The sequence below is a fragment of the Lonchura striata genome, chromosome 3, assembly GCF_046129695.1.
Source record: "Lonchura striata isolate bLonStr1 chromosome 3, bLonStr1.mat, whole genome shotgun sequence".
In the NCBI taxonomy this organism is placed as follows: Eukaryota; Metazoa; Chordata; class Aves; order Passeriformes; family Estrildidae; genus Lonchura; species Lonchura striata.
In genome coordinates, this window is record NC_134605.1 from 27,226,020 (window position 1) to 27,242,669 (window position 16,650).

At 43.7% G+C, this 16,650-nt stretch overlaps 1 protein-coding gene across 2 annotated transcripts in view; it reads left to right on the plus strand.

Annotated features, from left to right (window-relative positions):
• The first annotated feature begins 1,088 nt into the window (after positions 1–1,088).
• Positions 1,089–16,650, plus strand: part of RTN4 (reticulon 4) — a 42,074-nt gene continuing 26,512 nt past the window's right edge. Inside the window, exons 1-2 of one of the 2 annotated variants that reach the window (XM_021537684.3) lie at positions 1,089–1,631; positions 16,172–16,228. In XM_021537684.3, coding sequence (XP_021393359.2) covers positions 1,184–1,631; positions 16,172–16,228 — 505 coding nt within the window. In that variant the 5' untranslated portion in view covers positions 1,089–1,183. Of the gene's footprint in view, positions 1,632–9,677; positions 9,769–16,171; positions 16,229–16,650 lie in introns of those variants that run through there. The other variant, XM_021537685.3, reaches the window with a different exon arrangement.

Sequence of the window (16,650 nt, forward strand, 5' to 3'; positions counted from 1 at the left end):
TACCTCCCTTTCCTCTTTCCTTAAATTTCTTCTTCCCTTTCCTTCCCACTTTCCTTTCTCTTATTCTTTTTTCCTTTCATTTTTTTCCTCTTTCCTTCTTAATTTCTTTCCTTTTCCCTCTTTCTTTTCCCCCTTTCTTTTCCTCCCTTTTTTCCCCTTTCCTCTTTCCTTTCCTCCCTTTTTCCCCCTTTCCTCTTTCCTTTCCTCCCTTTTCCTCTTCCTTTCCCTTTCTCCTTTTTCCTTTCATTTTTCTCCTTTCATTTTTCTTTTCCTTTCCATTCTTTCTCGCAGAAGTCACACAATTTAAATTCATACTCTAAAGAGACGATGAGGTCTGTTCATAGGACTAGCATAGGTGGTTAAACAGGTTTATCTCTTCTGACAATGTCTCCTCTCTGGTGTTTTTTTTTTCAGACACGGGAAGGTTTTTGCATCATGTTTTGGTTAAAACTTCAATTCCCATCGCAGGAAGGCGCTGGCTGACTCCACTTCCCGCCCCAGGGGGATATGCCTGCGGTGATCGGCGCGATGCCCAAGGAACGAGATCGGGATCGGGACGGCGCCTCACCCTTCCCTGGCCCCGCAGTGCTGCGCCGCCCGGGATGCCGAGGGATCCTTCGGTCACATCCAGGGTGAGAGAAGCCGGGCTAGGGCGGATCGGTGTCCTGCGCCATCCGTACCCGGGAGCCCAGCCATCCCCATCTCTTTCTGGAAATCGCTGAGGGTTTATGGCCGCTGTTTAAAACAACAAAAAAAAGAGAGAATGGCACTAGTCCTGGCAGAGAAGAGCGACGAATCAGGCCACGCGCTCCCAGGCTCTGTCACGGGGGGCTGGAGGGGCCCCGGGCCGTGCCCCGTCTCCTTTGCCGCCCCACCCGCGTTCTCCGCGCTGAACTTTACCCGACTTGTCAGCCCCGCTCCGCCAGCCCGCGGGCCCGCCCATCTGATGCATATTCATAAGAACCACGCCCGAGCCTGCTCCTCATTGGCTGCTTCTTGCTCTCTCCCTCTCCCATTGGCTGGCACCGCCGCCGCTCCGGGCGCGGGGAGGGGCGGCCGCGCCCGCGCCTCCCGGGCGGTGACTCACAGGGCGTGGAGTGCGGGTCCCGCAGCGGCGGCGGCAGCGCAGTCTGCGCCTCCCCCCGCTCCCGCACTACTCATTGTTCCGCCCGCTCCAGGCACCATGGACGAGCTGGACCAGTCGCCCCTGGTCTCCTCCTCCTCCGGGCCAGCCCGGCCGCAGCAGCCACAGTTTAACTACCAGTTCGTGCTCGACGACGAGAAGGAGGAGGAAGAGGAGGAAGAGGAAGACGAGGACGAAGACTTCGACGAGCAGCTGGAGGTGATGGAGAGGAAGCCTGCCGCGGCTCCCGCCGCAGCCCCGCAGGAGCGGCCGCCACAGCTGCTGGACCTCGGTGGCCCCGCCGAGCCGCCCCGCCCTACTGCTCCGGAGCCGCCGCAGCCCGACTGGAGCCCCCGGGGAGCTGTGTCCTCTTCCTCCTCCTCTGCCACGACGCCGTCCCCCGCGCAGGAGCAGATCCCGGCCCCCGCCCGGCCCGCGCAACCCCAGCCGCCCAAGCCCGAGCCTGCTGTTGCCCCCCGGAGCAGAGGGTCCTCCTCCAGCTCAGCTGGTGAGTGCTCCCGCCCCGGGCCCGGGGAGGGCGGCGGCCGGCCGGGGAAGCCTCCACCCGAGCCGCTCCGGTTCTCGAGCCCCGCTGCCCCGCCGGGAGGTTCCCTTTGTCTGCCGGCCCTCGGCCGCCTCCTGCGGCATCGCTCCCTCCCCTCAGCCGCGCTCGGGCGCGGCCCTGCCGCAGCCCATGCTGGAGAAAGGGCTCCCCCTCCCCGTTCTTTCTTTTTTTTTTTTTTTTCTTTTTTTTTTTTTTATTGTAATTTCTTCTCTTTCCCTCCTCCTCCCCTCTGTGTTATGCTAATGGCGGGAGGGCGAAGCGCCGCCCCGCCGCCGCCTCGCACATGGGCCACCCGGGGGCGAGGCCGCCGCCGCCTGGCAACGGCCGCGTCGCGGGTGGGCGGGGGGCGAGCCCGGCGTACCGGCCGAGTCCAGGGAGGCCGGCCGTGTCCGGGATGCCGGCTGAGCCCCGCGGGGACGGCCGTGCCCAGGGGACCGGCCGAGTCCCGAGGCACCGGCCGCGGCGTCCTCGCTGCTCCAGCCGGTTCTCTCCCGGCGCAGAACCCTCCTCTCGCCGCATTGTCCCAAGCGCGGTTCCTTCCAGGGCGGCCCGGCACTGCGGGTTCGGGCGTGGGAGCGCCGGAGAGGAGAGAAACATAAGATACTTGTAGTCTTATTCATGTTTAACGCAGCGCCTGGAGGGAGGGGCGAGGCGACGGACTGCGGAGCCTCCGGCCCTCCACCTGGCCAGCACAGCCCTGCGGCCCGCAGCCTGCGTGGGGACGCCGCGCCTCGGCCGTGGACTGCGGGGCTGAGCCCCAAGGAGGGAACCGGTGACCTAGGGAGGAATGTGTAGCAGCACAAAGGGAGACCGGGCTGCTCTAGGTGTGGCAGTCCTGGAGAAGAATGGCAGCCTCGCGTCCTGGATGGCCGCGGCTTAGCCATGGCTGTTACTTGGGGCTTCTCCAAGGCGTCTCCCCGTAGTGTGGGGATTCTCCGAAGCACAGGCCTGTGGAGTGGAGGGCGTGTCACCCCCCAACAATTGCTGGTGCTGCCCAACTGCCAGAGCCCTTCTTAGGTCTTATCCGAGAGCTGACCCGCATGACTAATGCCATGCATGCGGATCTCGAGTGTGCTTTGGCTCCACTTCTCCTTAAGTCAAAGAAGTGACTTGGGGCCACTAAAACAGTGAAAAGGAACAAATTCAAGTGCCCTGAGATCATCATGGTATGTGCTTATCTTCATTGCTGTTGTGGTGTTGGTATGTTGTAAAGATGCAGGATTTCAATAATAACTAAACACCACAGTATGAGGGGGCATGATACTCAGGATCTAGTGAAAAAAAGCATCTGGAACAATAATTTTTAAAAAGGCCTGTTAAAACCTGAATTTAGTTTTTTTCAGGGAAGTTTCATAATGCATTTTATTTGCATGCGTGATGGGACTTTATGGTTACTTGTGCTGTTGTCTTTCATGAAGCCTACTTAGTTTTGTTCTTCTGGAAGCTTTCTATGTAGCAGTATGCCAAGGATATTAATTTTTTTTTTGTTTCCACCATTTGAAGGACAGATGATGACAAAAGCTTGCAACAGACTGAAGAGGAGGGATTCTATATGGTGGATGAACAGAATTTTTTCTAGTCATGTTCTCTGAGTAGAGCTCTGTATGGTTTAAAGAGAGCTGAATGGAAGAAATAGGATCTACCAAATCATGTTGCTTTGAAAAGGAGGGATGAAAGTGCGTTTTCTGGAAGTGATTTTTTTTTTTTCTCTCTGACCCCTGAAGGATAAGGCAAAAAGAGCACAGTAATTCCTGAAATAGTTCCGTGTTAGAGACCTAACTGTGAGAATTGTGTAGTATAGCTGAGAAGTAGCATCAAGGAGTTATTTTAATTTGTCAGTGATGATTAATTTAGGGCTCTGAAGTAAGGACTGGCATCTGGGGGAGGCCTGATTTCCAAAGACAAGGTGTTGTAACACAATGCTCATCTAATGATGAGTTGAAATATTAGGACTCTGTACTTGAAACTCCTGGATGAGAGCAAATTACGTTGCTAAAAGCACTGCCAGGTTATCTCATGAGTATTTTGGCCTTCTCAAATCTCATAGTGTTAAATATCCATTTAAACACCAAATGTTTGTTAGTTTTGCATTTAGCAGTGGGTGTTAAAACTGTCTGGGTGAAGATATTTGGCTTGGCTTCAAATGAGTTCACTCTCAGTCATGCTGGGAGACTTGCAAAATGAATTTTCTGCCTGCAGCTGGTGGCAGGGTGACCATGGCAGGGACAGCCACGTGCCCTGTGGTTTGCTCTCTGCAGAGTTGTCATTTCACTTACTTTGAACTCTGCTGTTTGAATTAAAGGTATAACTGAAGAGTTACAATTCACAATCTAGAAATTTTGAAAAAAAATCTCCTAATATTTGAAATCTAATGCTTTCATTTATGAGGATTTGAGGCAGATAACTCTGAATTCTGTTTCCAGGAGGAAGAGAGTATGGCCTGTAGCAGGAAATAGTAGGGCTTCTTTTGTCTGCAACAATTGGCCATGGTGCTGCCTTTTGGCAGTGGAACAGTAGCAAAAATGTATTGCCTATTGATGGCTCATTGAAATGGATTTTATGTATATATGGAGCTGTTTTTAAAAAAGAAAACCTTTGTAATTGCTTTTAGTTACACACTTAAGAGTATTTAGTATCATTGTGACATAATTATATATAATGCAAGTCTCTGAAAGGGTAGCAGCAGCCTACCTTCTGAAGAGCTAATAAAAATATTTGCAGGAGAAAACAAATAGATGGACAAACTTGGGTTCTCCTGAACAAATTTTGGGGGTTTTGCACTTGCTTTTTTGTGAGTAGGAGAAACTACAGTTCTGGAGAGATTACTGCTTAAATCTTTTGTTTACCTGAATTTACAGAGGGTGGAATAAAAAAGTCAGTTTGAGGTAGGTATACATGGTCAAAGTAATTTGTAGCCCTTTTTTTTTTGCCAGCTGCCCAAAGTAAGAATAACCAGTGTACTATGATGAGTAGATCCCACTTTACTTCTCCAAGCCCTAGATTCTGCAGCAAAAGGAGGGTCATATATCATTTTTCTGGAAGAGACTAGTGTGTTTTGACATTAAACTGCACTTAACCAGAAGCCTGTACACGAGATCCACCAGACTGGCCCTAGGCCAGCATGCAGAGAGAATAAAGATGTTTCCTTGTATGTCTGTTGCCTTCAGCTGACCTGGGTTAAATACATATGCAAACGTTGTGGAGGGCCAGTTTATTAATTAGTCTTGCTGTTCTATGTGATTATATAGGATTTTTTCTTTAATTTCATCCATGCTGAGGAGAGGTCTCAGGAAGGTTTGCCAGACAGTGTCAAGCAGAGGTCAGCAGAGCTGCCTGGAGCTGTCCCTGGCCAGGCTGAGCCCAGCCGCAGGAGGTCCTGAATAAATGCAGATCTATACTTGCTTCTGCTCACCCCAGCAAGTGAACCTTTTACCCTGCTCATCCTGCGTTTGCAGTTGATATAAATTCTAAACCAGCGTATTTGCTCCTCAGATTTTTTCTGTTGTGCTGCTGTGTCTGCAGGGACTCCTTCAGAGGAGTTGTGTGCATTTTAAGGACAGGATGCAGCATGACTTGGAAAAAAACAGAGCTGTGTTTGAATGCTATCACTGGTGACTTTCATTTGCACCCTTCATTTATTAAAATATTGTGAAAAACACCAATCACTTGGTTTTTTAAAATTTTGAAAGTTTAATAATAATAAAATGGTTACAAAAATAGTAATACAATTAGGGTAATAGAGTTAGGACGATTACAAGACAATAAAAAGCCAAGAATTACGGACATCCGGATGATGCTCTCTAGGTCATGAAAAGCATACCTTGTGAACAAAGGAATCACCTTAAAGCAATAGCCTGTTGCATATTCATATATTCATACATGATGCATAAAATCCTTGCAAATTAAGAACTTTTCTGGTTTTTGTCAACCTCTTCTCCTTAATTTTGGTGGTTCCATAAAGATGGAGAGAAGGTGCAAGAATGTTTGTCTTTTCTGATAAGGAGGCAGTAACTTTTTATGGGCCCCCTTCACTGACATCTCTGTGTAAAGAATTTCTTGATTATCTCATCTTCTCACTTGATCTTGTAACAAATTCTATTCTATAGCACAGTGTTTCTATTTTAACATTATGTTGTAACATAAAACTGCATTTATCACACTACTTAAGAGAATTAATACAGTATAACTTTCTAACATTGCACATATAATATTCATTGTAACATTTGTGAAAAGCCAATCATAAAATATGCATTTTTCACAATATGTACCCAGTGATCCTCAGTGTTTCTCTGAGGTGCAAGACATTTTCTCTTCCCAAGTATAGCCAGCAAAGTTTTAAGGGAGATGTTCATAACCTGGGTTATCTAACTTAGAATGTGATTAAAAAAAAATTCTATTGTAAAGAGAATAATTAGCAATTTGACTGGTATAGTACACCTTCGTTTTCACATTTCATGTTCCCATCTTGGTGAGTTCAGCAAAGGATCATTTTATTTATTCAATTTTATTCATTGTCGTGTGCAGTATCTAGCACTGGGGCCTGCTTCTGTAACTGAGCTGGTGTAAGAGTTTCAGAAGCCAAACAGCCCTGTCTTCTGGTAAGCAGAATTGTGTGCAAGGATAGTCCTGCCAAGTTTGATGGTATGTTTGCTTTGTGTGTGTATCCCTGGACTTACTTTCCAGGATAAAATCACACAGCTTCCACCTACCCTATAATGATGTAGCTCTCAGGGAAGTTTTCAATTGCACTGGGAGTTTTCCCCTTGGAGATGAAGTCCTACAAACCACAATTTAGGAGACAGTGAAGAGCTGCTGTTTGTTTGCCCTCCTTCCCCTCCTCCCAGCCTGTACTTAAGGAAGCTTTGAGCATGGCTGTGGAATGACCACTGCCTTGTCCACCTTGTTGCATCACCACTGGTGGCCACAGAACCTTTCTTATCTCACAGATAACCACAAACAGCAGCACTTGTGGAAGCTGAGGGGAGTGTTCAGGCTTCCCAGTCCGAGGTTCTCTCAAAGTTGCTGGGAAAGCAGATACTGTGTCCATTTTGCTTCCTCTTCCTCCAGTACCCAGGATTTTGGAGAGCACTCAGTGCAAGAGATTGGCTACTTAGAAGGAGGCATTTAGGCATGAGTCTTAACCCTGGAGCCCAGTTCCCATGCTGCTGGAATTTTGGAGAGCTCTGGTGGCAGCCACACAGTTTTGAGGGGATTTCGAAACTTTGTTTGCCTGTTTCTATGTCCTTTCTGTTGCACCCAGCTGCTTGGTGGCTCTCTTGTGATCCTGGCCTTTGTGTGCTGGGAAGGAACAAAGGGTGGTTAACCTTCAACTGGAGCACTTGGTGTGCTGGAGTGATATTTCTTTGTTTTCTGATAATATTTTGACAGAAGCTTCTTTTTTTTTTTTTTTATTTTTGCTGGCAGGTTTCTATAGTAACTACGAAACTCAGAAATAAATTAGCAAAGCATAGTTCAATCTTAAAATGTCCTTTGGGTTCTAGTTTGGAGGCAAGGAAATAGTTCTTGGTCTTTTATTGGCTTGAAAAATGGAAAGCAACTTGGAGCTTACAGGTAAATTGTCTTGACATATTCAGAAATGCTTATACATGAAGTAGGAGGAAAATTGTGTAACTCTCAAGCTGCTTTAGAAATGAAAGGGGGAAAAAAAAGAGCTATTATTGCCAAGTAAAAATAGTGAACTGTGAGACCTCAGTAGAAAAGTAATATTTTAATGCAGTTTTAAAAACAATTATTTGTTTATGATCTAAAATAGAAATTGTTCCTTTATATGCTTTGGATACACTGCATATTTTCTACTTATTCTGCAGCGTCAGTTTTTAGGGCAGTATAGAACAGCCAGAACTGAGATCCTGCACTCCAGACAGATGACACACGCTTGGTGGATGGCTTTTTTAATTGGTCTTTCTATCAATAATAACTATTACAACAGCAATAAAATAATGGCCTTATTAATATTCACAAAGTCTGAGAATCAAATTATCTCAGTAGAAGGTTTTTTATCTTTCAAATGGAAATAATCAATCTGCTGCCAACTGTAGCTGTCAAAATATGAAGATTTTAAGTTAGGTTAGATTTCATATTTTAAAATTAATTATTTTCCCCATGATTTTAATGGGTTAGTCTCAGTTTGTTGCTTTCTGATGTATAAAGAAAAAATACTTTCAGTTTTATCTCCCCTCTCAATATAGAAGTATTGGTAATACCAGTGTGACCCTCCATGGTTTTGCTGGGAGACTTGCTTTGTGTCTGAGAAAATACTCCCAGCTTCTACTGGCAGCTTTTTAATGAACAGGGCAGTCATGTAATCAACTTCAACAGCTAGGGGAGAATATGTTAGTTAAGATGCCTTCAAATGAGACACAAGACTGAGATAAATATAAACTTTCCTATTGCCAGTTAAAAATGTTCTCAGTTTGTCAAAATCCTCCTGCTTATCCAGTCAGCATTGGTGTGTGACAGTTTTCCTTGGACCCTACTCTCCCCTCCTTTCTGAGAGGAGAGAAAATTCCTTACTGCCTGTTGTTCTGTGTCCCCTGTGTGTGGCAGGGAAAGCATTGCCAAGGAAAACAGATGAAAGAGCGTGTGTGAGGCCTTGCAAGGCAGCTTGGAGCTCAGAACAGAAAGGAACAAGCGAGGAGAAAAATGTCACTGGTGGCAGAGAGGCTCCTTCTTTCATGGGCTTCAGCCAGGTCTGCCTGGGGTACCTTCAGTCTACTCAGAGAGATGGATTTAAAGTGCTTTAAACCTAAGTCTTTCTTTAAAGATCACACTGATAGGCAATGAAATAGGGTTTTTCCTGTGTGTTCTGTTTTAAATTACAAAAAAAATGAAATGGTTGGGCAAAACCTGTATTGACCAAAATCTGTTGTAGTGCTGTTGATACCTGATTCCTTTAGGAGTCAGGAGGACATCAAGACTCTCTATCTTCACATTGCTTTTCCCCTTTAATTAAAAGATATTCTACTGATACTAATGGCTACACTGAGTCCATGTTCTTGCTCCCTATTTTTCATATCTTATCCATCAGACATCTTATGCACCAATGTTTTTTATTTTGCAGACTGTAAGCTCTTGTGTCAGAGGCTTGTCACATGAGGTAATGTGTTGGGAAGAGATGCCAAAAGAAATCAGTAGCATCTCGTCTCTATTCTTTAAAGATTATTTTAGCTAATAAATACATTCTTCTGCAATGATAAGGTTGCTCATCTAAATACTGCTTAATTTGTTTAATTGTGGGAAAAGCAGGGAAAAATCCATCTGTACAAATCAGTGAAAGGGAATCCTATGATTAGTATAATCTCTAAAATTAAATTGGATAATGTCTGCATAATAAGATTTGCATGGCTCTTTAGACCTTCTGCCTTTGAATAAGATGTGATGTAATTACTCTATTTTTCTATTTTGTGGCACTGCCAAAACTCAAATTTCTTTTTTGTTATTTCAATTTATGGTTAAAGAACCTGGGTCTTAAGGAAGAGTGACATAGTTTTTAGAGGAGTTATCTAGTATTTTTTTGGTTACAAATGTTGCCAAAGACTGAGTACTTGGATTTGAAGCTGTGTCTAGCTGGATATGTGGTTTGCAGTTGGCTAGATTGTTTCTTTCTGCTTCTTTTCAATAAAATACATTGAAACAGTATAAATTGGTCTCTGTAAATGCTGAATCCAGTAATGTTCATATTTTAGATTGTTCTAAATTAAGGTTTTGCTTTGCTATTAAATACATTTGATTTATATATTAAATATAATTCTGTTTGTGAAGTGGGTATTTCAAGCCATCAGAGGTGGGCTGTGAACAGTTTGGGTTAATTGTGGCCACCTGACTTCAGTAAAGGGAGGCTTTGCCCACCATCTGATGCTAATTTGGGTAATAAAGCAGAATTTCCGTGATTGGAGCTGGTACCTTGTAGGAGGAAGGTACAGCTAAGGTGTGTGGTACTAGAGCTGTGCTATTTACTCCTCCCTGAGCTTTGGGAGGAGGGCAGAACAGTTTTCTCTTTGTTCCTGTGAGGATTTCATTTCCTCATGGTGAGCTCCTATGGATTGCTGGGCTAGGAAAGGTATGTGCATCCTGTTTCTGGGAATTCTGTGTGCTCTTGGTATGAGAGGAGTGAAAAGTTTCTTTGGAGCTGAACTCTGGGGCATTTTTCTCTGTTTAGTTTTGCTAACAAAAGATGCCTGATAAAATCCTGTCCCTGCTCTGAGGGGATGAGGGGTGTGACATTCAATGGGTGAGGGACTTTGAGCAGAAAATGTCAATAGAGAACCACTCTGAAATGTTTTGGATCCTGTCCCTGGTGTTACTGATCAAGAGTGAGGTGAGAGTGGCGGCTGCGTCTGAAGTACTTAATGGTCTTTTAGAAACATTGTGGTGGTAGATTCTTAATTTGGCAGCTTGGGAATTGTAACAGGGAATGCTGTGATAGAGCCAGGATTCATGTCTCTTCCTTGTGTCCCTCTGTTCATGCTTTGGTTGCCGCTTGGGTATTGCAGGGGAGTGGAACTGCTTTTTTTTTCGTTGAATAGCTGAGTGAAAGGAGAAGAAATGGCACACAGCTCACCTCTGTCCCGGTGCTTTACAGTCTCGTTGTTGCTGGGCAGCTTGTCTCAAGTGGAGCTATTTTAAAAGAGGAGAAGCTGAGAAATTGGACCATGAAAAAAAACTTGCCTAAACCAGTTTGATTATAGACTTCTGCTTAGACAACAACAAAATGTTATTTTCTGGAGACCTGTTTGCAGAAACAGACTATTTTAAATGCTCGTTTGAACTTTTTTTCTTTATGCATTTCAAATAGCGCACTACAACTCTCCGTGCAGGTGATGCCTGCTTCCACTTTGCAGAAATTGCCATGAAAGCCTGGAATGACCTACAGCTGGGTTTGTTAATGATCAAAGGTCTTGGCTCCTTTTGTGATCCCAGCCATGATGTCCTCAGGGTGTCCAAAATGGATCTTCATTTCCCCCCTTAAATCTTCAACAAATCCTATCTTCTTTAGCAACTTGCACAATTTTCTCCCAAGATTTCCAGTCTGGAAACTTCTCTTTAAAAACTTAGACCTGTAACTAAAAAGAGCCAAATGAGAAAAGCTAATGATTTGCTGTGGCTCTGCAGCCTGATGCAATGATGTGAAAAGGTGCTATTAATAGTTAATGTTCTAGATCTTGAATGGTTTAAATATTTGGTGAAATCCTGTATTTAGAACAATCACATCATAACAGGAGATGATTTAAATGGAGTTTGTGTAGGCAGCTGCTTTTCCCAGGAAATTCTTGTGACGTTGTGTGCCCTTGTTTTGTACTGCAGTAGAAAATTAGGCATCTGAGAACTTGAAATAATTAACTTTTAAATGGCCACGTGTTGCTAAACAGCTTGAGATAGAAATGCTGCTGGGGCGGCCTCCACTATGGGCACATGAGCAACTTGGTGCATTGAGGGAACAATTTCTCTTTCATATGAAGTGATAAGTAGAATAAATAAATAGACTCCACACTTAGGGTAGTTATGAAGTGGGTATGTATTGTCAGCACCCAGCACAAGTGAGATTGCTCTCCAAGACTCGTGCACTGAGCTTTAGTCTGACCCAAACCTTTATTCCCAAAGGTGTTCCATATGCATTACATTACACAATTTTTCTATGCATATTCAACCCCTGGCCCTGCCTGTCCTCGCCTCCCATGCTAAATAGGTCCACGCCCTTCTGGGCACACGTAGTTTGCCATGGTGGTCCTGCAGGGGTCTCTCAGTGGTGTCTGAAGCTGAAGATCGTGGTCCTCCTCATGGTTGAACTTTTGAACTTTTCTCCTTTGTGTGTGAGCTTTTGGTGCTTATCTGAGTACCTCTGTCACTCTTGATAAGCTGGGAGACAGAGGAGTCACTTTATCTGGGTTTTTTGTATTTTTGGTCCTTTCTGGTATTGTTCTTTATGCAAGAAATTTCAGTAATTTGAATTTTCTTATGCCCTTTTGTACCTTGGAGGAGGCTTCTTAAGTAAAAGGTTAAAATTCAACACATAACTCTACAAGCTAGAATATAAATATAATAATAGAATATTATTTCATTTTGTTAACTTAAGTGAATTTCAAAAATCTCTGTTTCACATATTTGCCCTGGAGGGGTTGCTGCAAATGGAACTTTTACAAGATGTCTGAGTCATGTCACAGATGCCATTCCTTGGAGTATTAATTTTACCCTGTTTTCCTTTATTGTTAAATATTTATGTTAACAGGAGAGGCCTTTCAAATGTTCCACTGTGGGAGGTCTGTAAGGTAAAAGCATCCCTGGCCTGTTATCTTGCTCATTTCCTAGGCTTGCAAAGGTGAAATGAATTCTTAAGGACTCCATTTTTGTTAATTTTGTTTTAAGATTAGCACACATTTTCCAGCAAACTAATCCAGGAAGTGGTTTTTAAGCTCTGAAGGCTGAAACTGCCATCTAGCAGCCTAATGAAGTCTCCTGCCGAAGCTAAACTGGAAACTTAGCATTAGGTGACGTTTGCTCAGTGTTTCTGTGGGTTTTGTCTGTTTTAATGCTGAGCTCATACACAAAAATAAGGAGAGCAGCAGAATAATAAATCCATGTTAGCACAGTTCTGCTGCTGCTGATTGGAAGGAGGCACGTGGGATCAGATGGAAGGGTCCTTCATTTACACAAATCCAGTGATGAGGGATGGGAATTGTTGTGGCTCAGTTCTTATTTTCTCTGACTACACTGAAGTCCTCTGCTTTACTTTGGCAAGTATTTTTTTGGGAAGAAAAAAGGCTCATTTCTCATAAATTGCTTTTCTTGGAATTGTCAGTTTACTGCTTAATTTCAAGCATTTTTCTCTGGAAATCATTACAGATAAGTTACATTTCATTAGTTGTGTGAAAAATCCCTATTTATTCTCTACTTTTTATCTGAAACTTTGGTATTTAAATGTTAAGTTTTATGCCACTAATGTCAGCATCTTGTAACATCGGCAGTTAGTGGGAAATCAGCAAAAATTAAAATGAGGGTTTAAAATTGTCATGCTGGTGTCAGGGTTCTTTATTTTTAAACAACACTGAAATCTGATTCTCATTGAAGGACATTATGTTTTAGCTGAACTCATAATGTAGTTTTAAAATATGAGAGCTCATGCTAATGAAAGAAGCAACAGGACTATTTGTGGGTGATTTGTTTTGGGGTTTTTTTAGGGAATATTTAATTTGCAAAAATACAAAATAAAATTTACAGGATGTTTCTGGTTAAAAACAGGCATGCAGTCAGGCTGAGTCTCTAAAGTTCTCTTTAAGAGCCATCAATTGGAGTGCTTCAGTAACTCATATAAAGTGGTACCACTCATAAATACGAGGTCAGCCTTTATCTTGGCTGCAATGCTGAAAGTACTTTATTAACTGCATCATGGTGATTTTTTGCCTGAAAAACTTTGGAGTAAGAAGTCTTTTCATAGAGATTGAAACCTCAAAATTAACACATTCTCCCGTGCTTTGTGAAACAAAATCTGGCTTCTGATGGAAGTGTTAAGTGAGCAGTTCATCTTAGTAAAGGAGTTTTAGTTCGCATTTGTAAGAGGATCACTTAGATTTTTTTTTTCCTGTATATATTTGGGTGAAGCTTTTTGTAATGAAACTACTTTGTGTGTCAGTTGAGGTGTTTTGAATATCTGCTTTTGCTTGACAATACTGTTGCTCAGAGCTTGATGTATTCAGAAATGTTTTTTACTTGGTTCTGTTGTGTTGCTTTTTGGGTGGGGTTTTTGTCACCTAATTTCTGCCATTGAGATGCAAATAGGAGAAACCACCCCTGGTGATGGATCCTAAAATTGTCCTACTTACCCACAGAGCTGTGTTTCTGAGAGGTTTCTATCTCCACCTGGGAGGTAGGGATGCTCCAGCAGTGTCACTACTGGAAAAATTCCCTTTCACCATGTCACTCCAATTCCACTCTGCAGAAAGTGGTGGTTGAGTCAGCACCGATGCTGATGGGAAATTGTCCTACTCCATTTTCCCTGCTTGCCTGGAGGTTTTAAACAGGATCCACAAGGGCAGGAAAAAGTCCTTGTATCTTTCCTTTCAGCAGAAAAAATGCCTTTCTGATGTGGGTGGAGGGAGAGTGGGTGGTTCTCTTTGGCTGGTTAGGAAACACTGCTTTTATGTAATCTCTTTTCACACTCCAGCCATGTGTGGAAAATAAAGTTTGGGTGTGGACATAACATCCTTCCATTAAGAGAACATGGCAATTCAGTGGCTGGCATAGCGATTTTATGGTACTGTGTTGGGTAAATGGAAGCCACACCTCAGAAGGAGTTTTTGCCTTGTGCTGTGTTAAGGAAATGCTGAAAAATGAGAGCCAATGCTCTTAAACCCGGTGCCCTACCCCAGAAACTGAAACCTCTGTCTCTGGGGGCTGGAATGTGTTCAAAAGATTTTAAATGTGGATTTTTTGGTGGAGATTGCAGTTGGCCTTTGGACAGGAAGGGAACAGCACCTTTCAGGGATGACTTGTGTGTTTCCCTCTTCACCTCCTTGCCCCCCAGTGGACTCTGCTGTGTTTGTTTGCCCTTCCTCCTGCATTTCCAGCACCTCCTCTCCACTGCCTTGGTATTGGTTTCCCTGGAAGGTCCTTTTCTCCTGGGCTGTCAGGGTTTCTGTTCACAATCTGCTCCCATCAGGTCCATCCTGCTCCCTCTTCCAGTTCATCTGGGTTGTGCTGTTCTGGTGTGATCTGGAGGAGGTAGAGTGTGTGATTTCAGGAAAGGTGTGGGCTGAGGAGCAGTCTCTGCTTGTGGAAAGGATCCTGGTGAGCCAGGGGATGTGGAGCCACGTAGCCCCTGGAACAAAGGGCCTGTAGTGGTACTTGCTGTAGCAATTCTGTGACTCTGTGTCACATACCCCTCAGTTGTCCTCCAGTTTTTGTCCTTAAAAGCTTTGCCACCATTGAACTGTGACACTGCTTTAATGTGCTCTAAATTTGGAATTGAGGTTTCTCTCTATGTGTTCCTTAATCGAAAAATGTAATTTTTAGAAAACTGAGCAGAAATGCCTTTGGCCCAGCAGGAATTGAGGACCCGTCTGAATACCAAGTCCTACACTCAGCTTTATTTCTTACTCTGTTTCCTGCTGTCTTCAGGTGATTCTTATAATCCACAACATACATCAGGAGATGTATGTTCTATGAAACAAACCCAATTGACTGTATAGTGTGACAGGAAATGCAGGTTGTGAGGAGACTTGATTTTTGGAACACTGCTGTTGGGATTAACTTGAATAAGCCAGACAGGTTGTGAGTGTCTGCAAGGGGCATTGCTTCTGCACAAGCTGTAGTTCAGTGCCAAAACACAGCTTAGCTTTAATGCCTTGCCTGACTGGTTTATTATGTTTGTGCTGCTGTAACTACCGCATTTCTCACTTCTTGCCTTTAAATTGCTTCTGTTATTCTTTACTTTTAACAATAATAAAAAAACCAAGCTACCTCTTTTTCAGCACTTGATTTTGTCCAGGCACATAGCAAAATTAAAGATTGGTGGTGTCTGCACTGAGAATAAAAATCAGATTTAAGTGCTTTAATATAATTTTTTCTCCACTAATGCAATTGATGTAAATTGCAAATATTCTTTAACAGCCTCAGTGTGAAAACTTTATGCACTTCTCAGAATGAAATAAATTTGCCTAAATGGTAGTATTCTTACATCAATGTAGAGCCAACAGGACATAATGGACCTGGGAAAAACACTGCTGCTGGCACAGAAATCCAGAGAAGGATTGGTTTTGCTTTGCCTGATTCCTCATGATGGCTGGTACTGCAGCTTTGAGTGGAAATTGGAGAACTGGTTTTGTCTTGGGAGCTATTGGACTTAAAGCAAACTTGGCAAAGCCAAATACACTCCTTGGATCATTCAAAAAAAGGCTTTAAAATTAACAGCTTCCTCTGGGGGCTTGTCTGTATAATATCAAAAGTAAAAGAGTAAAGACATAAAATAGGTAATATGGCCTAGTATGGCTGTGCCTGAGGAGTGCTGTGTTTGTGGGGTGTTTCAGAGCTTGCTTCAGTCATTTGAACTTTCACTGGTGTTTGATGGAGTTTGTTTGGGCTGCTCTCACACAAATATAGGGGTGTGAGGAGACCTTGGGTGGAGAGAGCTAAGCAAGACCCATGTGTCACTGACAATGGCAGGTGTAGCTGCCCAGTGGTGTGCAAGGTCTGGGAATGAAAATAAGAGTAGCTGCCAAGGTTTGTCCCACCCTTTGGTTGGTCATTGGCTTGGAGGGTGGAGATCCCTCAGTAAAGATCCCTTTGTGAATGGGAAATCCGGATGTGGGCTCTCCCAAGTCACCTGGCTCCTGATGCCTGGTTCTGTTGTGTTGATCTGTTGGGTGTTGGCTGTTGATCCGTTGGGTTTACTGGGAACTGACTCCTTGTGTGCTTTCTCCCCTCTTCACCCTGGCCCTTCCTTCTGCTGAGGTTATTTGTTTGTTTTTCAGATGAGACCCTTTTTGCTCTTCCTGCTACATCTGCGCCTCTGATGCACTCCTCTGCAGGCAAGTTCTTTCTGCTCCCCTTTGTCTGAGTACCTCCTGCCTTTCTGACCTCATTATCATTAACCCTTTCCCACTAGTCTGCTTCTACTAAAAGTCAGCATGGGTCCAAGAATAGCCTCTGTCACATTTTTAAGTTTTGACTTTTTGGTTGATCTATTCCAGATTTTAATATGCATTCATTTGTTTACATGGTAAACTGCTTCATAAACAAGAATACAGCCATCTGTGAATTCTTGGACCCTTGATGTAGGAGAGAAGTTGATACTGTTAACAGGTTAATACATCAGAACATAGTTGCTTTACTGATTTAGCAGAAAGATTTAATCCATAGTAACTTTCTGCAGCATTTTTAAAAAGTAAAATTTGCACCTATAGTATTGATTTGGTGGTTTTTATTAGGGACACCATCCACAAATTTCAAA